The sequence below is a fragment of the Trachemys scripta genome, chromosome 6, assembly GCF_013100865.1.
Source record: "Trachemys scripta elegans isolate TJP31775 chromosome 6, CAS_Tse_1.0, whole genome shotgun sequence".
NCBI classification, from domain to species: domain Eukaryota; kingdom Metazoa; phylum Chordata; order Testudines; family Emydidae; genus Trachemys; species Trachemys scripta.
In genome coordinates, this window is record NC_048303.1 from 13389117 (window position 1) to 13407549 (window position 18433).

General features: G+C 43.9%; 1 protein-coding gene across 1 annotated transcript in view; it reads right to left on the reverse strand.

The window, feature by feature from the left end:
* The window catches only part of ACAA2 (acetyl-CoA acyltransferase 2), a 26677-nt gene extending 10052 nt beyond the window's left edge, over nt 1–16625 (reverse strand). Inside the window, exons 1-5 of the mRNA XM_034774171.1 lie at nt 16539–16625; nt 9531–9697; nt 7253–7381; nt 3183–3299; nt 2009–2156 (exon numbers count right to left, since the gene is read on the reverse strand). Of these exons, the coding sequence (XP_034630062.1) occupies nt 2009–2156; nt 3183–3299; nt 7253–7381; nt 9531–9697; nt 16539–16554 (577 nt within the window). The 5' untranslated portion in view covers nt 16555–16625. The remainder of the gene's footprint in view (nt 1–2008; nt 2157–3182; nt 3300–7252; nt 7382–9530; nt 9698–16538) is intronic.
* Between the last annotated feature and the right edge of the window lie 1808 nt (nt 16626–18433).

An 18433-nucleotide genomic window follows, 5' to 3' on the forward strand; every position in this document is an offset into this window, starting at 1 on the left:
TTGACTCTATCTCCCCTTGTAAGTACTCTCACACTTCTTATCACACTGTCTGTACTCGGCTAGCTTGATTATCACTTCAAAAGTTTTTTTTCTCTTAATTAATTGGCCTCTCAGAGTTGGTAAGACAACTCCCACCTGTTTATGCTCTCTGTATGTGTGTATATATATCTCCTCATTATATGTTCCATTCTATATGCATCCGAAGAAGTGGGCTGTAGTCCACGGAAGCTTATGCTCTAATAAATTTGTTAGTCTCTAAGGTGCCACAAGTACTCCTGTTCTTCTTTTTGCGGATACAGACTAACACGGCTGTTACTCTGAAACTTGTCATTAATTTTTTTTAGTCAATTGGGTGAGTTTACGGAGATTAATTGACAGCCCTAATTATTATTTTAGACTAGACACGTTCCTCGTACAGTCATAACTTCTTCCCCTGGCATTCTTATGGCTTCTGGGAGACAAACTCACTATTTGAAGTACGTGTGTGGGCTTTAATAATTTTCCCAAAGACAAACCTCTCTGCACCGAGTGTTTTCAAACCGTTCTCTTTCTCTCATTTATATTCAAAGTAAAATAAGTCTTGTTTGGATGAATAATGGCAATTAATTTTTTAAACTATGGAATCATTTCCAGAAAATAGTTGCTTTATTGTCTTGTTTTCCTTTTTAAAAAATAAAAAAAATGCTGGCCGAGTGGAACTGGAGCACGTGCAGAACATAACTGAGCTCTTGGGCTTTTTGGGTTCAAACACTGGGAAGAATATTGGCTTCCTTCCTTACAGCAAAGCATTGGTACAGTTACAAGCAATATATCTGTACCACCCCAGCAAATAGGCTATCTTTTCAACGGGCAACACTAAGGGAGCTATTTGGTAACATGGGAGAGAGAACTGTACTTTAGGGAAAGATAACGATGCTTTGTATTTCTAAAAGCACTTTCCACCCAAGGATCTAACAGCACTTTATAAAGCACTGAGTTATGCCTCACAACACCCCCTGCAAAGTGAGCACTTCTGATTTTACAGATTGAGAAACCGAGGCAAAGGGGATGTTAAGTGCCTTGGCCAAGGTCACAGAGCAAGTCAGTGGCACAGCCAGGACTAGAGATCAGAATTATTTCCTGACTGCCAGTCCTGTGCTTTAATCTCTATGCTCCATGAAAGCACTAATTAAAACAGGTAATGGGTTTAAAGCAGCAGCCGGAGAATCATTTGTAATGATGAAAAATCTGCTGAAAAACGAATGTTAACAGGACAGAGTCAACTTAAGATAAATGAAAACAATATAATGTCTACCTGGAAATCTTTGACCTATTGGTGTTACAAGTAGCTACTAAAACAACTAACTGAAAGAGATTACAGGATTAAAAAAGTTCTTCTTCTGTGGACATTTGATAGCATTTTGTGTATATCATCAGTGCAGTCCCAATCATGCAATGGGATCTGCTAGAATAGGCTTGAGAACCTGACTCTAGCAACTTCCATTGGTGTTTCAGAATCGTAGTTACTCTCGTTTGTGCAGGTTTTTCCACTCAGGGCTGGTACACACTAGCTCTTACTTCGGTATAACTTAAATTGCTCAGGCGTATGGAAAAGTCACTCCCTTAAGACGCAAGTTACATCGACCTAAGTGCAGGTGTGGACAGCGCTATGTCAACGAGAGAAGCTGTCCTGCCGACAAAGCTATTGCCATTCATGGTAGTGGAGTAATTATGTTGACGGGAGAGCATCTGCACTAGCAGCGCTACAGCGAGGTAGCTACATCGGTACAGCTGCGCCGCTGTAGCGATTCTAGTGTAGACTAGCCCTCAGCAACAGAGGAATAAGGCACTTAAAAAAAAAAAAAAAAAAAAAAAAAGGAAAAAATGTTAAATTAAACACACAAAAATTGCCAGAGGAACTTGGGGGCAGGTGTACAACCTGAAACTACTTTAAATTGGTGCTTTATAGTTTGACTGGATTTGAAGTTGACGACGTCCATTAAACTTTTAATTCTCAAAGTTTACTGACCAGCTTTCCATCTCTGCTGTGTTTTCATTGCATATCGGTCACAGTCCTCTCTCGAGATGTTATATTTTGCAGCCAGATTTTCAGCTGTAATTGCCATTGGGGTATTAATGTGCTGGTCCGTTAGGCCTGCCCACAAAGAGTCTTCCATCTGCCAGAAACATTATTAAAGGGAAAGTCTGATGCAGAATCAATATTACAGTATTAGTACTTCAACAAGATATTCACCAGTGCTTTATAAGTTATCCTTTAAAAAAAAAGAAAATCTTGGTCACTAATTATGTTTTAAAACTTTATCCAAAACAGGTGCATGTGGAAAAGTACTTCTGTGTAATTGGCTACAAGAACTATAGCAGAACTGAAGTGACAATGTATACAAAGAAAACTGGTGAGATCAACAATGCCACAGAGCAAAAAGCTTCATGTGCAGTTCTACCATCAAAAGGGATTTGGGAAAAATAGCTGCGTTTGTCTTTCAACAATTTCCAAATCAAATATTCTCAAGTAAACTGCCAACCCTTCAAATACTCAGCCGGGGCTCAGCTGATATGTCTTCACTGCAGAGTTACGCTGAGTTATCTACACACCAGTTTCATCTCTGGAGTGAGTAGCCACACTACAAAACAATACTTCAGTTGCTGTATTCACTTAAGTGTGATTCTCACTCATGTGTGCTATTAAGACTTCTGGGAATACATCTCATAGTTCTTAGGGCTGCACTAATCTGCACTCTATGAATTCTTTATCAGAGAAGTGTGTGAGAACTCATCTGTCCTTTCTGGATCCAAGGAGGGAATCGTGGGAATGCAATGGAAGACTATCAGAAAAGGTTTCCAATTGTGTTCAGTATTTTGAAGCAACAGATCAACTAAACTGAATTCTGAAAGTTCAGGAGTTAATGGATGATGTTTAATTCAGTATAGGTATTAAAAATAGTTCTGGAATAGTTAGAAAGCTGGCAGTCTTAACAAAAGCTTAGCTGGATCAGACTGACTGTTTTGATAAAACTGTTGTACATTAGATAAAACACTTCAACATCAGAGTCTGAACCTAATCCACATTAGTTTTGGTTACAAAATTATGGGTCCAGTATTTTCTACTGCTCTGTGAATGAGACCTAATTAAACAAAAAAACAAAAACAAAAACAAACAAACAAAAAAAATCACATTATCAGACCTTGAGATCTGTTCCGAATTTGGTTCCAAATCGAATGTTTCGGACGATGTACGGAGCCTGGCTCATGCTTTCTGATCCACCACAAAGAACCACTTCTGACTCGTTAAGGCAGATTTCCTATTAAAATAATACAGATGCATCATGTGTAGGTTTTATGGTATTTTATTTTCACAGACAACAGCAATTGCTTCAGTAACATACCTTGCCAATTAGAAAACTAGGTGCATACCTTAAGAAATAATTCATGCTTATGCTGTACTAATTTTCTGACAAGAATCTTCAAAAAGGTGACGCCTTACCAGGTGTCACCCACCTTCCGCATGGAGACCTGCTAGGTTTCAAAGTCCTTCAAAGCCTTTCAGCAGGGTCTGTCCCTCTTGTTTAGTCTCATGTCAGTTCCATTATGATCCTCTACAGTAGGCTGCCCACTTAATACAATTCTTAAGACTAATGAAACAGCACAATTCTCCGGTCAGTGAGGTACTATTACACCAATTTTATAGAAAGGAGGGTGTGGTGGAGAGAGAGCAAGTGTGAGAGAGAGATCAAAGTTTTCAGAAGTGGCCTCTCAGTTTGGGTGCTTAGCCTGAAACATACTGGACTTAATTTTTCAGAGATGCTGAGCATTGGAAGGTGCCACTGACTTCAGAGTTGTGGGCATGCAGTACTTCTACAAAAATAAAACAAATAAAGTCAGGCCTTATGATTCTTTTGTGAGGTCCCAAAAACACTGGCAGCTTTTGAAAACTTGGCCCAAGTGACATGCCTAAAAATCACACAGCAAGTGAATGGCACAGCCAGAAACAGAACCAAGGAGTCCTGATTCCTAGTCCCTTGCTCTGACCATTAGGACACACACTGGCTCCTCAAACATTTTGCTACACTGATTTTTAATTGAAGAGGAATATTTTTAAATCTACAGTGGAATCTCAGAGTTACGAGAACCAGAGTTACGAACTAACCAGTCAACCACACCTCATTTGGACCTGGAAGTATGCAATCAGACAGCAGCAGAGACAAGAAAAGCCAATACAGTAAAGTACTGTGTTAAATGTAAACTAGAAAAAAAAAAAATAAAAAAAGATTTGACAAGGTAAGGACTTTCTGTGCTTGTTTCATTTAAATCAAGATGGTTAAAAGCAGCATTTTTCTTCTGCACAGTAAAATTTCAAAGCTGTATTAAGTCAAGGTTCAGTTGTAAACTTTTGGAAGAACCATCATAACGTTTTGTTCAAGTTACAAACAACTTCCATTCCCAAGGTGTTCATAACTCTGAGGTTATAACTCATAGTGAGCAGAGTTGAAACTATTTTTATATTAATTCAGTATAGACTAGTATTAGCCAAACATCAAAAAAGTGTATTACCAGGATTGTATTTTAAATTGTGCAGCACCTTTCTGGCAGGGAAGGGAAGCACCTTGTAAAACAATGTTTGTGCAAGTCTTGTAAAAGTAATTGTGGTAGAGGTTTTTTTTGTGGTAAATAATGGACACCTTCGTAAAAAACTCCATGAAAGTAAGAAAATTTGGACGTCACCTTATAATTATAACCTTACTCTCTGCATTCAAACTAATAAATACTCTTGGGTGTGTCTATACTAGAAAGATACATCATGGACCTCAATCAGAATAGATAACCTCAATGTATCTTTCTAGTACAAAGCCAAAAGAGTGTGTTATGACCTGTTTCAAGAATTATAACCTCAACTTTAAATTTTCTTAATCTTGAGGAATTTGTTTTTGTGGCAGAATTTTTTCAAACGGACATTTATTTTTTAGCTGTATGATTACTCAAGCTTGCACAAAACACTGTTTAATTTTATAAGGTGCCTCTCTTCCTTAAACATCACTCTGCACAAACAAAATAAAATCATGATATGAAACGTTTCATCCTTGGATAAAGGAAGGATAAACTGTCTTGTGTGAACAGAAAACATAATTTCACTGCTAAAATAGTGGAAGCCAAGGTAGACCGTACCAGCTTCTTGAACTGAGAGGTGTACATCAAGGTAGCTCACCTCAATGTATTTTTCTAGTGCAGACAAAACCACAGTGGGTACAGTGAAAGGTCCGCTTCTTGACTGTGACAACATGCAAACTGTTATAACAAAAACAGCTGTTTTTGTTATAAGAATGGAAAGGAGGTGGACTGCTGTTGTTAAAAAAAAGCGTTACATATATGGTGAACTTCATATGTGAATCCCTATCAGAGCACGCACTGAACAACTGTCTGTCTAATTAGAAACTTTTGGAGAAGAGGCAAATTGTCTAGTGGTTATAAAAAGAGGAAGAGAAGTCAGGAGATCTGAGTGCTATTCACCAGTGCTGTTCCATTAAACATATTGTGACTTGAGAAGTCATTAACTTCTATTTCCATTAGGCTCCCTTGCTTTAAAATGAGGATACTATTATTAAACTGTTTTTGTGAAGTGCTTCGAGATCCTTGGAGGACAGACATTTTAGAAATACAAGTCAGTGCTGTCACAGTTCCAGGGTAACTGCACCTTTGACCCCTCTGTAGTATCCCCACTCGGGTCTCACACCTATAGCCATCACCTCTTTCGTGTTAAAGAACATGTGTTCTTCTCCCTCTTGCCTGGGAATTTAAGCTGCAGTTTCCTCCTTCAATTCACTGTGATCACCTTAAGAAGCTTGAGTTCAGTATTTGCTGTCCTGCTCTATCCTAAGGGCTACGACTGAATTTACCAGTGACCAACCAACCTTCATACAGCAAAGTAGTCATTTGAAACAAAAGCATTACAGAGAAAATGTATCTTGAACGCAACAAACAGCTTATATGCATGCCTTACCAGGTGTCACCCACCTTCCGCATGGAGACCTGCTAAGTTTCAAAGTCCTTCAAAGCCTTTCAGCAGGGTCTGTCCCTCTTGTTTAGTCTCATGTCAGTTCCATTACGATCCTCTACAGTAGGCTACCCACTTAATACAATTCTTAGTTCTTTGTTTGCTGGGCCTCTTGAGGAATATTGGGTTCAGGAGGTGGTACTTTTACCCAACTGTTTACCAGTCTAGGGATTTACATTAGTTACCCCTCAGTGATTTTAGTTCCCGCTAGTTCACTCATGCTAGGTGGACTTCCCCATAGTCATTACATTGCTTGTCTTGTTTCAAGAAAAAAGTTAACTGTGTCACACCCAACGGGTAACAATGAAAGGGGAAATCAAGTCACTCTCGTTCATAAAAACATATCAGAAGTTTCTCAGTTCTCCAGCTGCTAGCTATTTCAGCTACCCAAGTGGGTACATCAGCAGAAAGTGTGAGAGCTAAAAAATACTCTGAAACTTCTGAAGCCCAACCTGCTTCTGTTGACTCAAGTGGGTGCAGGATCAGGCTCCATGACGAAGAGAACAGAGTGCATCTGCAACGCAGCTAAGCTTTATTGAGGTCAGCTGACTTGGGCTCGTGAGGCTAAACAGTGCAGTGTAAACATTTGGGCTGGGCTGGAGCCTAGACTCTGGGACCCTCCTGCCCCTCGCGAGGTCCTACAGCTTGGGCTTCACCCCAAGCCTGAACGTCTACAAGCAACTTTACAGCACTGCAGCCTGAGCCCCGTAAGCCTGAGTCAGCTGACCGGGGCCAGCCACAGGTGTTTAAGAGCTGTTTAAGTCCCCTTAATTTTGTAAAAGTTGCTGCTTTCTCGTCCCCCATCCCCTTCTCAACTAGCCCTAATGAATTTTTTTTACCCTAATTATATGAATGTCTTTAGAAGGTTGAACTCTTGTATGCAACACCAGAGCTCCATGGGAAATCCCTATAAATATGGAAAGTTAAGCAAACACATTTGATTTTCAGTTCCAAGGCACTCCAACATTTACTGCAAATACACCTTTAAATTCCTCCTTAAGATACATGTTTATTGAGATGCTCATAGGAGATCAATTACTGATAATAGCCGAACACCATCACGGTATTCAGCGGGGAGCCATTCTTCAGCTAATTCAAACCCCCAGCACTTGTGTCAGAACACATCCCCTCTCTCACTACAGCAGTTTGATAAAAGCTATGAATAATATATCATTGTAGCTCATATACAGAGAACAAGTATTGTACCTGACATCCATTGGCGATGGACTGGAAACCAGAACCACAGAGTCTGTTGACAGTAAGGGCAGGAACCGGGATAGGAACTCCCACACGCAAACCAACATGCCTTGCAATATAAATAGCATCTGAGGAGCTCTGTAAATTGAAAAAAATAGCAGCATTTGTAAACCACTCATTTACTTGGACAACAACTGTTTCAATCAGCTCAGAATAGGATACCTAATACCTCAAGTAAATGTTAGTTCTGGAGGACCCGATTCCTTGACAATTATAAGCCACAGGAAGCATTTATATGGTTTCAAGAAATCTCTTCCCAAAGTATCTCCTGAAGGCAGGTTTCTGAACGTATTTCAAAGAGAGATCCTTTCCCACCAGAGCTACACATCAGCCTGAAAATGGTACTGCAGCTGAAAAGTTTCAAGTGAGGTATCGGGGGTAATAGTAACTAATTCCCTTCACTAACTGATGATAACCACACACTCAGTAGGGTGCCTGCTGACAAAAGCACCAAATCCTGATTGGTGACCACCAATAACTTTAACTGGAGTTGCAGGTAATGCATCAGAAACAGGCCCAGAAAAAGTGAGTAATGAGAAAAAAGAGCATCTATGTTCAGCAAGAAGGTAAATGTATTGATTTATATTTGCTTTGTGTGAGAGTAAAGACAACTGATAGATTTTTTTAAAAAGCCCTAACCCATTTGTATAGTAAAATCTCATTTCCTAAGGAGGTTTTTAAATATGAGTGAGTTACCAGCCATTGCCCCACTGCTGTTTGATGATCAAAACACCTGTACATAGACTAGTAACATTTAGGGCCAAACCCACAATAACTTCCATCAGAACAAAGAGATCTATTAATGCAGGGGTCGGCAACCTTTGGCACCCAGCCCATCAGGGTAAAGCTGCTGGCGGGCTGGGCCGGTTTGTTTATGTGGAGCGTCCGCAGGCACGGAACCCCTCAGCTCCCACTGGCTGCGGTTTGCCGTTCCCGGCCAATGGGAGCTGTGGGAAGCAGTGGCTAGCGTGGCCACATTTTGATTCAAGACAGACATTTGTCTCTTGTGGGGAAAAAAGAAAGCTTGATTTTGGCAAGACTACCATTACCACTGTGATTTTATTAGCATGGCACTGTTCTTCGTACAAAAAACAGCCTGAAATTTGGATCCACTGATTTATCTATGATTCTATCTAGACCATACTTATAAAATGGGATGAAACCAAACAAAACTGTTCAGCTGCTAACTGTAGATGACAAAACACGAGTATCAAAGGGTAAAATGTATATATGGTTGGCAGTTATTAATGGGAGAAGAACAAAGCAAAGTTTATTTATACTTCATGACCATTCTCTGGTCTCGGCACTCTTGGAAAAAACAGTCACCGTCCAGGCACAATATTTTTAACACTGAGGTAATTAACTACTGGAACAATTTACCAAGGGTTGTGATGCATTCTCCATCACTGGCAATTTTACAATCAAGATTGGACGTTTTTCCTAAAAGACATGCTCTAAGAATTTTTTCAAAGAACTTCTACGTTATAAAGGAGGTTAGAGACCTATACAGGAGACTTGACAGTTGTTCCTTCTGTCCCTGGAATCTATAGGTTGAAGATGAAAAAGATCCTAATAATGTTTAGTCAGCCTGTTCAAAACAAAGCTAGTGACCTAGCATGTGGGTAAGTACAGACAACTGCATTGTAAGCAATTGTGCCTTGAGACGGTAAGCTCTTTGGGGCAAGGGCTTGTTTGTTGTTTCATCCACCCATCCAGGCCACTAACTTGCCTGGTGCAATCTATAAGATATTACATTTATTTTGCATTTCTTTAGAGAGTTTCTAGGGTTCTCAGGTATTATAAACCCCAACCTGTTACATGGTCTCCAGCAAAACAGCAATGAACTAAAACCCAAAGAAAACAATGTTTGTTCAGTTCTAACTCTGAAGTCATGGACTACTAAGAAGAGCAGTATACCTAGGGGCTTGAAATTCAATGAGAATACAAACTGTTTTTTTTTTAAATCAGATTGTATTTCACAGAAAGACAGGTTTACCCAGTTTAAATTATCCTGGTCCCAACAAGGTCAATGGAAGCATGGTCAGTCCCTTAAACATAAAAGGGAATCACTTTATTATTAATACTTTGGATTTCCAGCCCCTTGATTTATTTTTTGTCTCATTCAACAACAACCAATTGAACAACAAATGCAGTTATATGTAGAAATGCATTAGGGAAAGGTGTTCAGCAAGTAACTAGGTAGCAGCAATTATTCCCTCCTACCAACCTGCATGACATTACCAACAATGACACTGTCAATGATCTCAGGGGAGACTTTGCCAGCAGACAGTGCAGCGCGTGTAGCACATTCAGTCAGGTCAGTGGCTGTGAAGTCCTTGAGCAGACCTCCATAAGTCCCAAAAGGTGTTCGCTTGGCTGAAACAATGAACACACCTAGAACACAAACAAGAAAAATCCATAGGTTTAAATTAGGAAGAGGATGGACAAGATTCATTTGATTTTCTTGAATGAGATATGGATCAAATCTGTGAGGAAGAAAATGGACATTGAATAAAGAGATGTTTCAGGTAAATAGCAGAGGTGGATTACATCAGTGGTTCTCAACTTTATTCCATTTGTGGACGCCTAAAAATTTCAAATGGAGGTGCAGATGCCATGGGTCCGAGGACCTCAGGTTGAGAACCACTGCATTACATCACCCAGAGGGTCAGTAAGATTATCAGTAACGGTATAGTGCTGTAAATTTACATCGGGCTTTATAAACAAAGAAAATATGGTCCCTCCCTAACTTGAGCACCTTACAATCCAAGATACACCAGATACAGCCTGGAAAAATATTTTAGAGAAGGAGGTATGTGTGAAATGAATAGTCAGGAGGAGAAGCTAAGAAGGATTCCATGAATAAGTGTTTTTTAAAGAGGAATTTAGAGGAAAATAAGGGAGCTTGAATGTGCAATAGACAGAAATTGTCATATCAGATCAGTCCAGTGCTCCATCTAGTTTAACGTCCTATTTCTGACAATGGTCAGTACCAGATACTTCAGAATGTTCAAGAAAGCCCAAAATGGACAACTATAGAATAATCTGCCTATTGGGGAAATTTCTTTTTAGTTCCCATCAGTAAATTGTTGGCTTAGACCAGGAAGCAGAGAAGGCAGCCTCTAAGCTGAAGCAAATTATTTTAAATCACTTCATTTTTTTAAATTTAGAGGCTTTTACTTTAAAAAACAAAAAATGCAATTCCCTCATCTAAACATGGTTTCCGAGGGGAAAAAAAAAATCACATTAAACCTCAGCTGATTGCATATGCATGCACCTCATACAGACCCACACACAGTGAAGAGAAATAGCCTAACTTTAATTTTCTATATCACAAATGGAACTCTCTGCATCTAGGTGAAAAGTGACTAGGAGCAAGCCACGAACTTTTACCCATAACTACTTCCTCAATTTCTCGTCTGGTGAAGGGTGCCTAAGGTATCTAAACGTATTGCCACACTTGCCATAAAGTATCTAAACATATTGTAAGAAACTTTAAGAGGATGCATGAAGATGTCGTAGTGTGGAAAAATGACAGTGATTGTTCCTTAGGCCAGTATTTATCCTCATGAATATGTCAAGGCCTTCTTCCAGAGACATGCGTCATCTGTAACCCTGAAATGGAAAACTACCTTCTGTTTCTCTCACTCTTTTTATATTTTTGGAGCCTACAATGCTTGTGAGTGTAATGATGGCTATTGTAAAAGAACTGCCACTTTAAGGGAACTTTCTGAACTGACCAAAGTTCAAGCTTGCCCACTTCGATGAGGATTGGATGTATTGTTGGAAACGGAGGCATCTGATATCCCTGATTTGCTTGGAAGACCTTCTGAGAGGTGCCATAAGGCAGAGCATGCTAGAATTTCAACAGTCAAGACAGACATTAGTTGGGATTCCAAAAGGTGAAATCAAAGGAGCTAGAGACCTAAGTATCTTGGCAGATTTGACTAAGATTTTTAGGCACCTAACTTCCATTGATTTCAGTGGGGAAATAGACACCTACATGCCTATGTGAATCCCACCCATTGTGTTCTTTTGGGCCCCCATGACACTTCTACTTTTCAGGACCAGCCTTATGGAAGGAGATAACACAGACTATGACAGGCCACGTCAGCCTGTCCAGCCTAAATGCTTGGAAGACCCTACCAGTTTGTGGTACTGACCAGCGATGCCATATGAGCATCAGTAAAAGTTCATGTTGGCAAAGGTTCCAACAATAATTCTCTAAACAAGTCCTGCTTAAAAAATTACAGTATTTAACTGTTTCCTTGGTTTAGTGAGAAGTGTCAGCAAAACCAAGAACTGAGAGCTGTTGTTTACTATTGAATTACAAATAATGTATTCTGCCCTGGGGGGAAGCAAATAGGATAGACATTTAAAATTCAGGAACTTCAGGAGGGAGACTCAGTTTACTTTAAGGCCCGAGAGGTAAACTAGCTTGGTTTTGATTTTAAAATTTCAACCAATTCAGTTGATTTCTTTACCACAGGCAAGGTCCTATAAGGGGGGTTTGGAATTAAAGGACAACTGCATTCTTAGGTTCCTGGGGTTAGGATTTATAAGAATTAACTATGTGCTGTACTGACCTCATGATTTGATTACTGGCAGTAATAATTTGACATAACTAATTGGCAATTTAATTCAGCATCATTATTAACTCACTGATTGGATTCCAGTTGTGCCCTTGATTTGATAACTGTACGTTTACATTTTAGTTAGTTTAGTAAAAGTTTATAGTAGTTGGCCTTAGTAATATGTTTATTTGAACTTAATTTTGCTAGTTTATTAATTTTAATACAACTGTACAAAAAAAGTACACAGCCATTTTTTCTATCAAATTAGCAACTTGGGCCAGAATCCTTGAGAACTAATGTAAATTAGTCAAATTACTCAAGAGCCTACTTGACTCTTTACATTAAACCTTGTCTCTCAAGCATACCCTCCCTCCACACCAAACACAATCCACTCTCTACAGCTGGTAGAATGTGGCTGATACCATCTGAACATTCAGAATTTTGTGATGACCAAAGTGAGTTCAATCATCATCGAAACAGGACAGACTGATTGGCCTCAGTCATCTTGCACTGCTCAGGAGTTCTTTATGCATTTTGTTGAGAGGTAAAAGAAACACCCTCTGATTTATTGCTTTCCCTCATGGACATTACGAAACATCTGAAGTCATTACTATTTTCTGGGAGAGGAAACTAGAAAACAGCAGACTGACCTAAAATGTATAGAATAACCGTGGATTACTGACATCCCCACCGAGCATTCTCAAAAACAAAAGCCCCATACATATCTTTGCACAGAAGGACTCCTTATCCAAACGCCATGTTATGAATGGAAATGATGGAAAGTTAAGGAACCGTAAGAACACTTGGAAAAATCTTGTGCCGACAGGAGAATGAGGATGCTGAATTAATAGGGTGACTATACATCCTGTCTTGGCCGGGACAGTCCCTTTATTAAGCCCTGTCCTGGCTGTCCTGATTTTTTTGGCAAAAGCGGGCATTTGTCCCATTTGCTCTTGCCAACTGATCAACTAGCATCAACTATGTTCTGATTCAGCAGAGCCCACTACAGACTGATCCCACTGAGTAGAAATAACATATTGAGGAGGATAGCATTTCACAACTGAAATCCTGCGCTACAGTTACGCTGTTAGCCAGGCTGTAGTGAGCCGGTGCGGCTCCCCGCCGCCCCGGAGGGGAAGAGCCCATCCGAAGGCCGGAGTGGGCGGAGCTAGGGAGCTCAGAGCCCGCCCCCCCCAGAGAGTCAGGCAGTGACCTGGAAGTCTAAAGGCTCACCCTCAGAGCTCAGGAAGGCCCCAGCCGCTGGAGAGACCAGACGTCTCCAGCCTAGCTCGTGGCTGGGAAAACTCCACGGCGGCCACCAGAAGCGGCTGGGCCTGCCCTGCGCCCGCTATCTGGAGGAGCCACCGGGCCTGACGATCAATCCCTGCCCTGACGAACCCATGGTCTTGGATCCCCCCAGAGGCTGATACCAGGACCCAGGTAGGCCCTGAGGGGGAGTGTGGAAGTAGCCCGGGGGCAGCCGACCCCAGTCTGGCTGCAGCACTTTTGCCATTGCTAGGGCCCCGGGCTGGGACGCAGTGGAGTGGGAGGGCCTGTGTCCCCCCTGCCACCCAACCCGTGGGTGGCAGTCTCCCCTCTCCCAGGCCTTTTGAGGCTTGGGGCCTACTGTTGTTGCTCAGCCCTGACTGAGGGCCTGAGCTCCTGACTTTGCATTATTGCCCGCCCTGAGCAGGGCCAGGCTTACTGTGTTCTTCTGGTTACAGCAAGAGCTGCCGAGGGAGACCCCACGGCTGGACGAATTTCTCTAGCTCACTGGTGTATAGTGAGCCGGTGTGGCTCCCCGCTGCCCCGGAGAGGGTCGAGCCCCAGCAAACTCTTGTACACAGGCAAAAAGCTAAACCATAATAATAATACTTATTTGTACTCTGGCTGAACCTAGGGGCCTACTCACGGAACAGAGCAGAGCACCAGTACTAAGCACTACACCAGGGTTTCTCAAACAGGGGTCGCCGCTTGTGTAGGGAAAGCCCCTGGCGGGCCAGTGTGAGCCCCGTCCGCAGGTCCGGCCGATCGCGACTCCCACTGGCCGCGGATCGCTGCTCCAGGCCAATGGGAGCTGCTGGAAGCGGTGATCAGTAAGTCCCTCGGCCTGCGCCGCTTCCAGCAGCTCCCATTGGCCTGGAGCAGCGATCCGCGGCCAGTGGGAGTCGCGATCGGCCGGACCTGCGGACGGGGCTCACACTGGCCCGCCAGGGGCTTNTGGGAGCTGCTGGAAGCGGCGCAGGCCGAGGGACTTACTGATCACCGCTTCCAGCAGCTCCCATTGGCCTGGAGCAGCGATCCGCGGCCAGTGGGAGTCGCGATCGGCCGGACCTGCGGACGGGGCTCACACTGGCCCGCCAGGGGCTTTCCCTACACAAGCGGCGACCCCTGTTTGGGAAATCCTTCACTACACAAACACATTTAAAAAAAAAAAATTTCCTATCCCAAAGAACTTATAATGTAAGTAAATAAGCAATGAGTTTTTTAATCTCAAGCTCATATACAATCTACCCTTAGCTGAAAACATCCATTGCTATTAACAGATGTGTTAAAACAGGGGTTCTCAATCTTTTTTCCTGGGACCCCCTTTAAAAGTATTTCGGGCCATGATGACCTCTTCTTCCCCCCCCCCCAAAAAAAACAAACAAAAAAACAAAAAAAAAAACAAGTGACAACCCCTCCATACCATGCCATGTTTACTTCAGTGCTGCTGCTGGCAGTGGCACTGCCTTCAGAGCTGGGTGCCTGGCCAGCAGCCGCCGCTCTTGTGACCCCCTTACAATAGTCTTGCAACCCTCTTTTGGGTTGCGACCCCCGTTTGAGAAATGCTAAAGTGTTACACTTTTACCTTTAAACAATTACACAGGTTCAGTCAGGAAGTGAGATTCAGAAGATAGGGGGTGCTATCAAATTCTTGGGGCAACACCCTGATGAGCAGCAGAGCCCTTAGACTCCGCTGTTGGCAAGCGGAAGAATGCTGAGATTTTTACTACAGTGCTGGCCCTGGATCATGATATAGGGCTTTAATGACAGCTTTGGCCAGTGGGCTTTTCCAAGTCCTGGATTCATCAGTACCAAAGAGACTGATCAAAGAGTTAGTGAATGTAGAGGTCTTAACATTACCAAAGTGTCTTGTTCAAAGTCTTCACATTGAGCAAGGCAAGTAATGCTTTAACCCTTCCCCCAGTTTTCTTCTCTGGACGGCAAAGTGGTAACAAATAAGGCCAGCACAATTCACCTTTGCCTTATATGAATCTACTTCCAAAGGTTAATTAACATAGAAAGATGTTTAATGATACAACTGTGAATGTGATAAATTCAAGCTCTGGAGCTAATATGGCACACTGTATTTCCTCTCCATCCCTTTAAAAAAAGGAAACAAAAACAAACAAAACCCAGTCGTAATGTAAAATTATACCCAAATCCATGGAGAGCCAAAATGTTATTGCTTCCCATGGTTTTCAGAGTTGACTGGCTAGCTGGGATGGGGTGTCAGAGCACTTGAGACTGGTGACCCAGAGCACACTCTTTAAAAAGTTTCCAGTATATTTTCAACATGCTCCAAGACTATGGACTTAAAGCACTGCCTTTTTGGGCTAGCCGGGCAAAGCCCTCTCGTTCATCTTCAACTGTTTTCTAACCAAAGGTTTATTCTCCCTGAACCTTTAAACAAACAAAGGTGTAATGAAAACACGGCATTTTAGATTAGAGCGTCTCGGAATCACTTAGTGAATTAAGTCAGACAGCTATATAGTGATTTCAGACTGACTGAAGTTTTAAATTTTGTCTGAGATTTCTACATTCCAGGACACTGGAGGCTAAGTATATTAGTGAAATGATGACCCAATTTTCTGAGATGCCAATGCATATAGTATTTAATAGACCCCATGCTAGTTAATTAGACAGAACAACGCAGGCTTTGAAGAAGGCACTTTTTGAGCCAGAGATATGAGATTAGGGCAAGGGCGGTGGGGGAAGAGATAGCAAATAAAAATCCATTATTATATGTCAGTGAAAAGAAAATGGTGTATCCCTTTTTGCTGGCAGGGGAATGGGGAAACTGTTAGAAGACCATACAGACATGATTGTAAATATATAAAAGTATGCAAACACACACACTTTCAACTTTTTGCATCTCAACATCCCTCCTTATTGTCTGACTCCCATAATTTCCTGCAACAGTGAACATGTAAATTGATGTCAAGTAGCAGGGGGTAACCGTGTTAGTCTGTATTTACAAAAACAACAAGGAGTCTGGTGGCATCTGTTAGTCTTTAAGGTGCCACCAGACTCCTTGTTGTTTATGTAAATGGATAAAAACCTAAAAACAAGCTTAAACCTGAATCTTAAATTATAAACAAAATAAAAAACGAGTTTTATGAAACTTAGGGACAGGTGTGCTGGCAGCGACTTGCCCCGCAGATCAAACGCCGCCCGCAGCGAAGAGCCCCTGGAAGCAGAGACCCCGCCCTGCAGGGGTCAGACACTCGACCCTTTATTTCGTGGCAACCAGGGGGAGGGGGATCGCCCTATAACGCGGCGCACAAGGGAGGCTGGGACGGGACAGGCAGACGCGCGGCGCGAGCGGGCTGCTGCCGGGGGCACACGGGCGGGCAGGGCCTGGCTGAAGCGGAACAGTTTTGGGGCGAGCGCCTTACCTCTGAGCAGGGCCATGGCTGCGCTGCTGCTGAGGCCGGAGGTCCCCTGCTCCGCAGCCCAACCAGCGGGCGTGGGGTGGGAGGCGGCTGCCCCGGGGCCCGCCCCTTATCCCGCCCGCCTCGCGCGTCGCTGCCCATCGGGAAAAGCACATTCGGCGCAAGCCGCGTTATGGACCCGGCGTTGTGAAGCGGGGGCGGGGGGGCTCGTCGTTGTTAACGCGAAGGCCTCGCGCCAGAGGCGGGTTCCTGGAGGGCAGCAGCCCCTCCCCCACCTTTCCCTAGGGCGCGGGGGGGCGGTGGAATCGGCGCCCGCGGAAGTAAAGCGGAGCCGGGGAAGAGGCGGGCGGGGGAGCCTGGCCCGGCGGTGACGCCAAGGCGGCCCCGAGTGGGGCGCGTGCGCAGGGGCTGGTGTGAGCAACCCTCCCGTTTTGCAACTTGTCTTTGTTATGCCTTTTGGGTGACTTTAGTGTTACGATCTGTTCTAAAGAAAGTGCATTTCATCGATTGATTTTAATATGAAATTAGTAACTGGAAAAAATGGCCAGTATTTTTTTTTTAAACCTGTGACAATTATAAACTACTGTAGTCTGTCGTTTACTTTCTAGAATGGAAAGTATATCTAAGTGTAATCTAAAGTTCTCCTGCAAAACGCCGGCTGTGCAAACCCTTCTGTGGCTGGATCGTTCTTGTGTTTTTATTTTAAGTACAAAATAAATATGTATAACAAATTTAAAAGTATGTCATTAGTCATTTGATCTGTTGGATGGTGCCTTGTTTTATGTGTTTGCTCCCCTGATGTTAGAACCTGGCTATGTTGCTGCTGTTGGGGGCTCATCACCCAGCAGCTGGGGGCCACCATGCGGGTTCGGCTGGGCTGCTGGCCACAGGGCCAATGGGTGTGGATGGGATCTCGGGAGTCACGTCTCAGGGATCTGCCCCGCTCCCCAGCACTGCTCCAGCTCTGAGCGGTCTCTGCTGCCTGGGACCTATGGGGCCCCACCTGCCTCCCTGGGGGAAGAGCCAGCTGGGACTGGTGCAGAGGCTGGGCCAGTCTCAGCCAGTCACAGGGGACGGGGGGGGGGGGGGGGGAGTCTCAGCTGGGTCCTGAGGGAGCCTGGCCCGGGTAGGCTTTGCTCCTGCTCCAGCCTGGCTGATTGCACCACTCCCAAGGGGCCGGAGTTATCCTGCCCCAGGACCAGCTCTGGCTGCGCGGCTGGCTCAGCCTGGCACACAGTCACCTCTCATCAGGGCCGGCTACTGTGGCTGGGGGTTAGGGTGTGGGAGAGTAGTAGGTCTCTAGTGGGTCTGGGGGGGTGCTGGGCAGTGGGGGGGGGGGGATTGTGTGGGTGGGGGGGGCTGTGCAGTGGGGGAGATGTGTGTGTCAGGGCGCTGGGAAGTGTGGGGGGTCTGTGGGGCACTGTGCAGTTGTGGTGGTGGGGGGCACTGGGCAGTGAGGGGTCTGTGACGGTGCAAGGCACTGTGCAGTTGTGGTAGGGCTGTGGGGTGTCTTCAGCTAGGGGGGCACTGGGCAGTGAGAGGATCTGTGGGGGGGTTCTGAGTGGGTGAGGGAGTGGTCTGGGAGGGCACTGGGCATGGGGGTTTGTGGGGGTCTCTGGGTGGTGTGGCACTGGGCGTAGGGAGTCAGAGGGGTGCTGGGCAGAGGAGTAGCATGGTGCAGCATGGGCCCACCCCCAAGGGGAAGAAGCACGATGGCAGTGCAGGGCCGGGCTGGACAGTGTGGGTCTGGTAGCTCCCAGTTTGTAAACAAGTATCAGGGGGTAGCCGTGTTAGTCTGTATCTACAAAAACAACAAAGAGTCTGGTGGCACCTTAAAGACTAACAGATTTATTTGGGCATAAGCTTTCGTGAGTAAAAACCTCACTTCTTCGGATGCA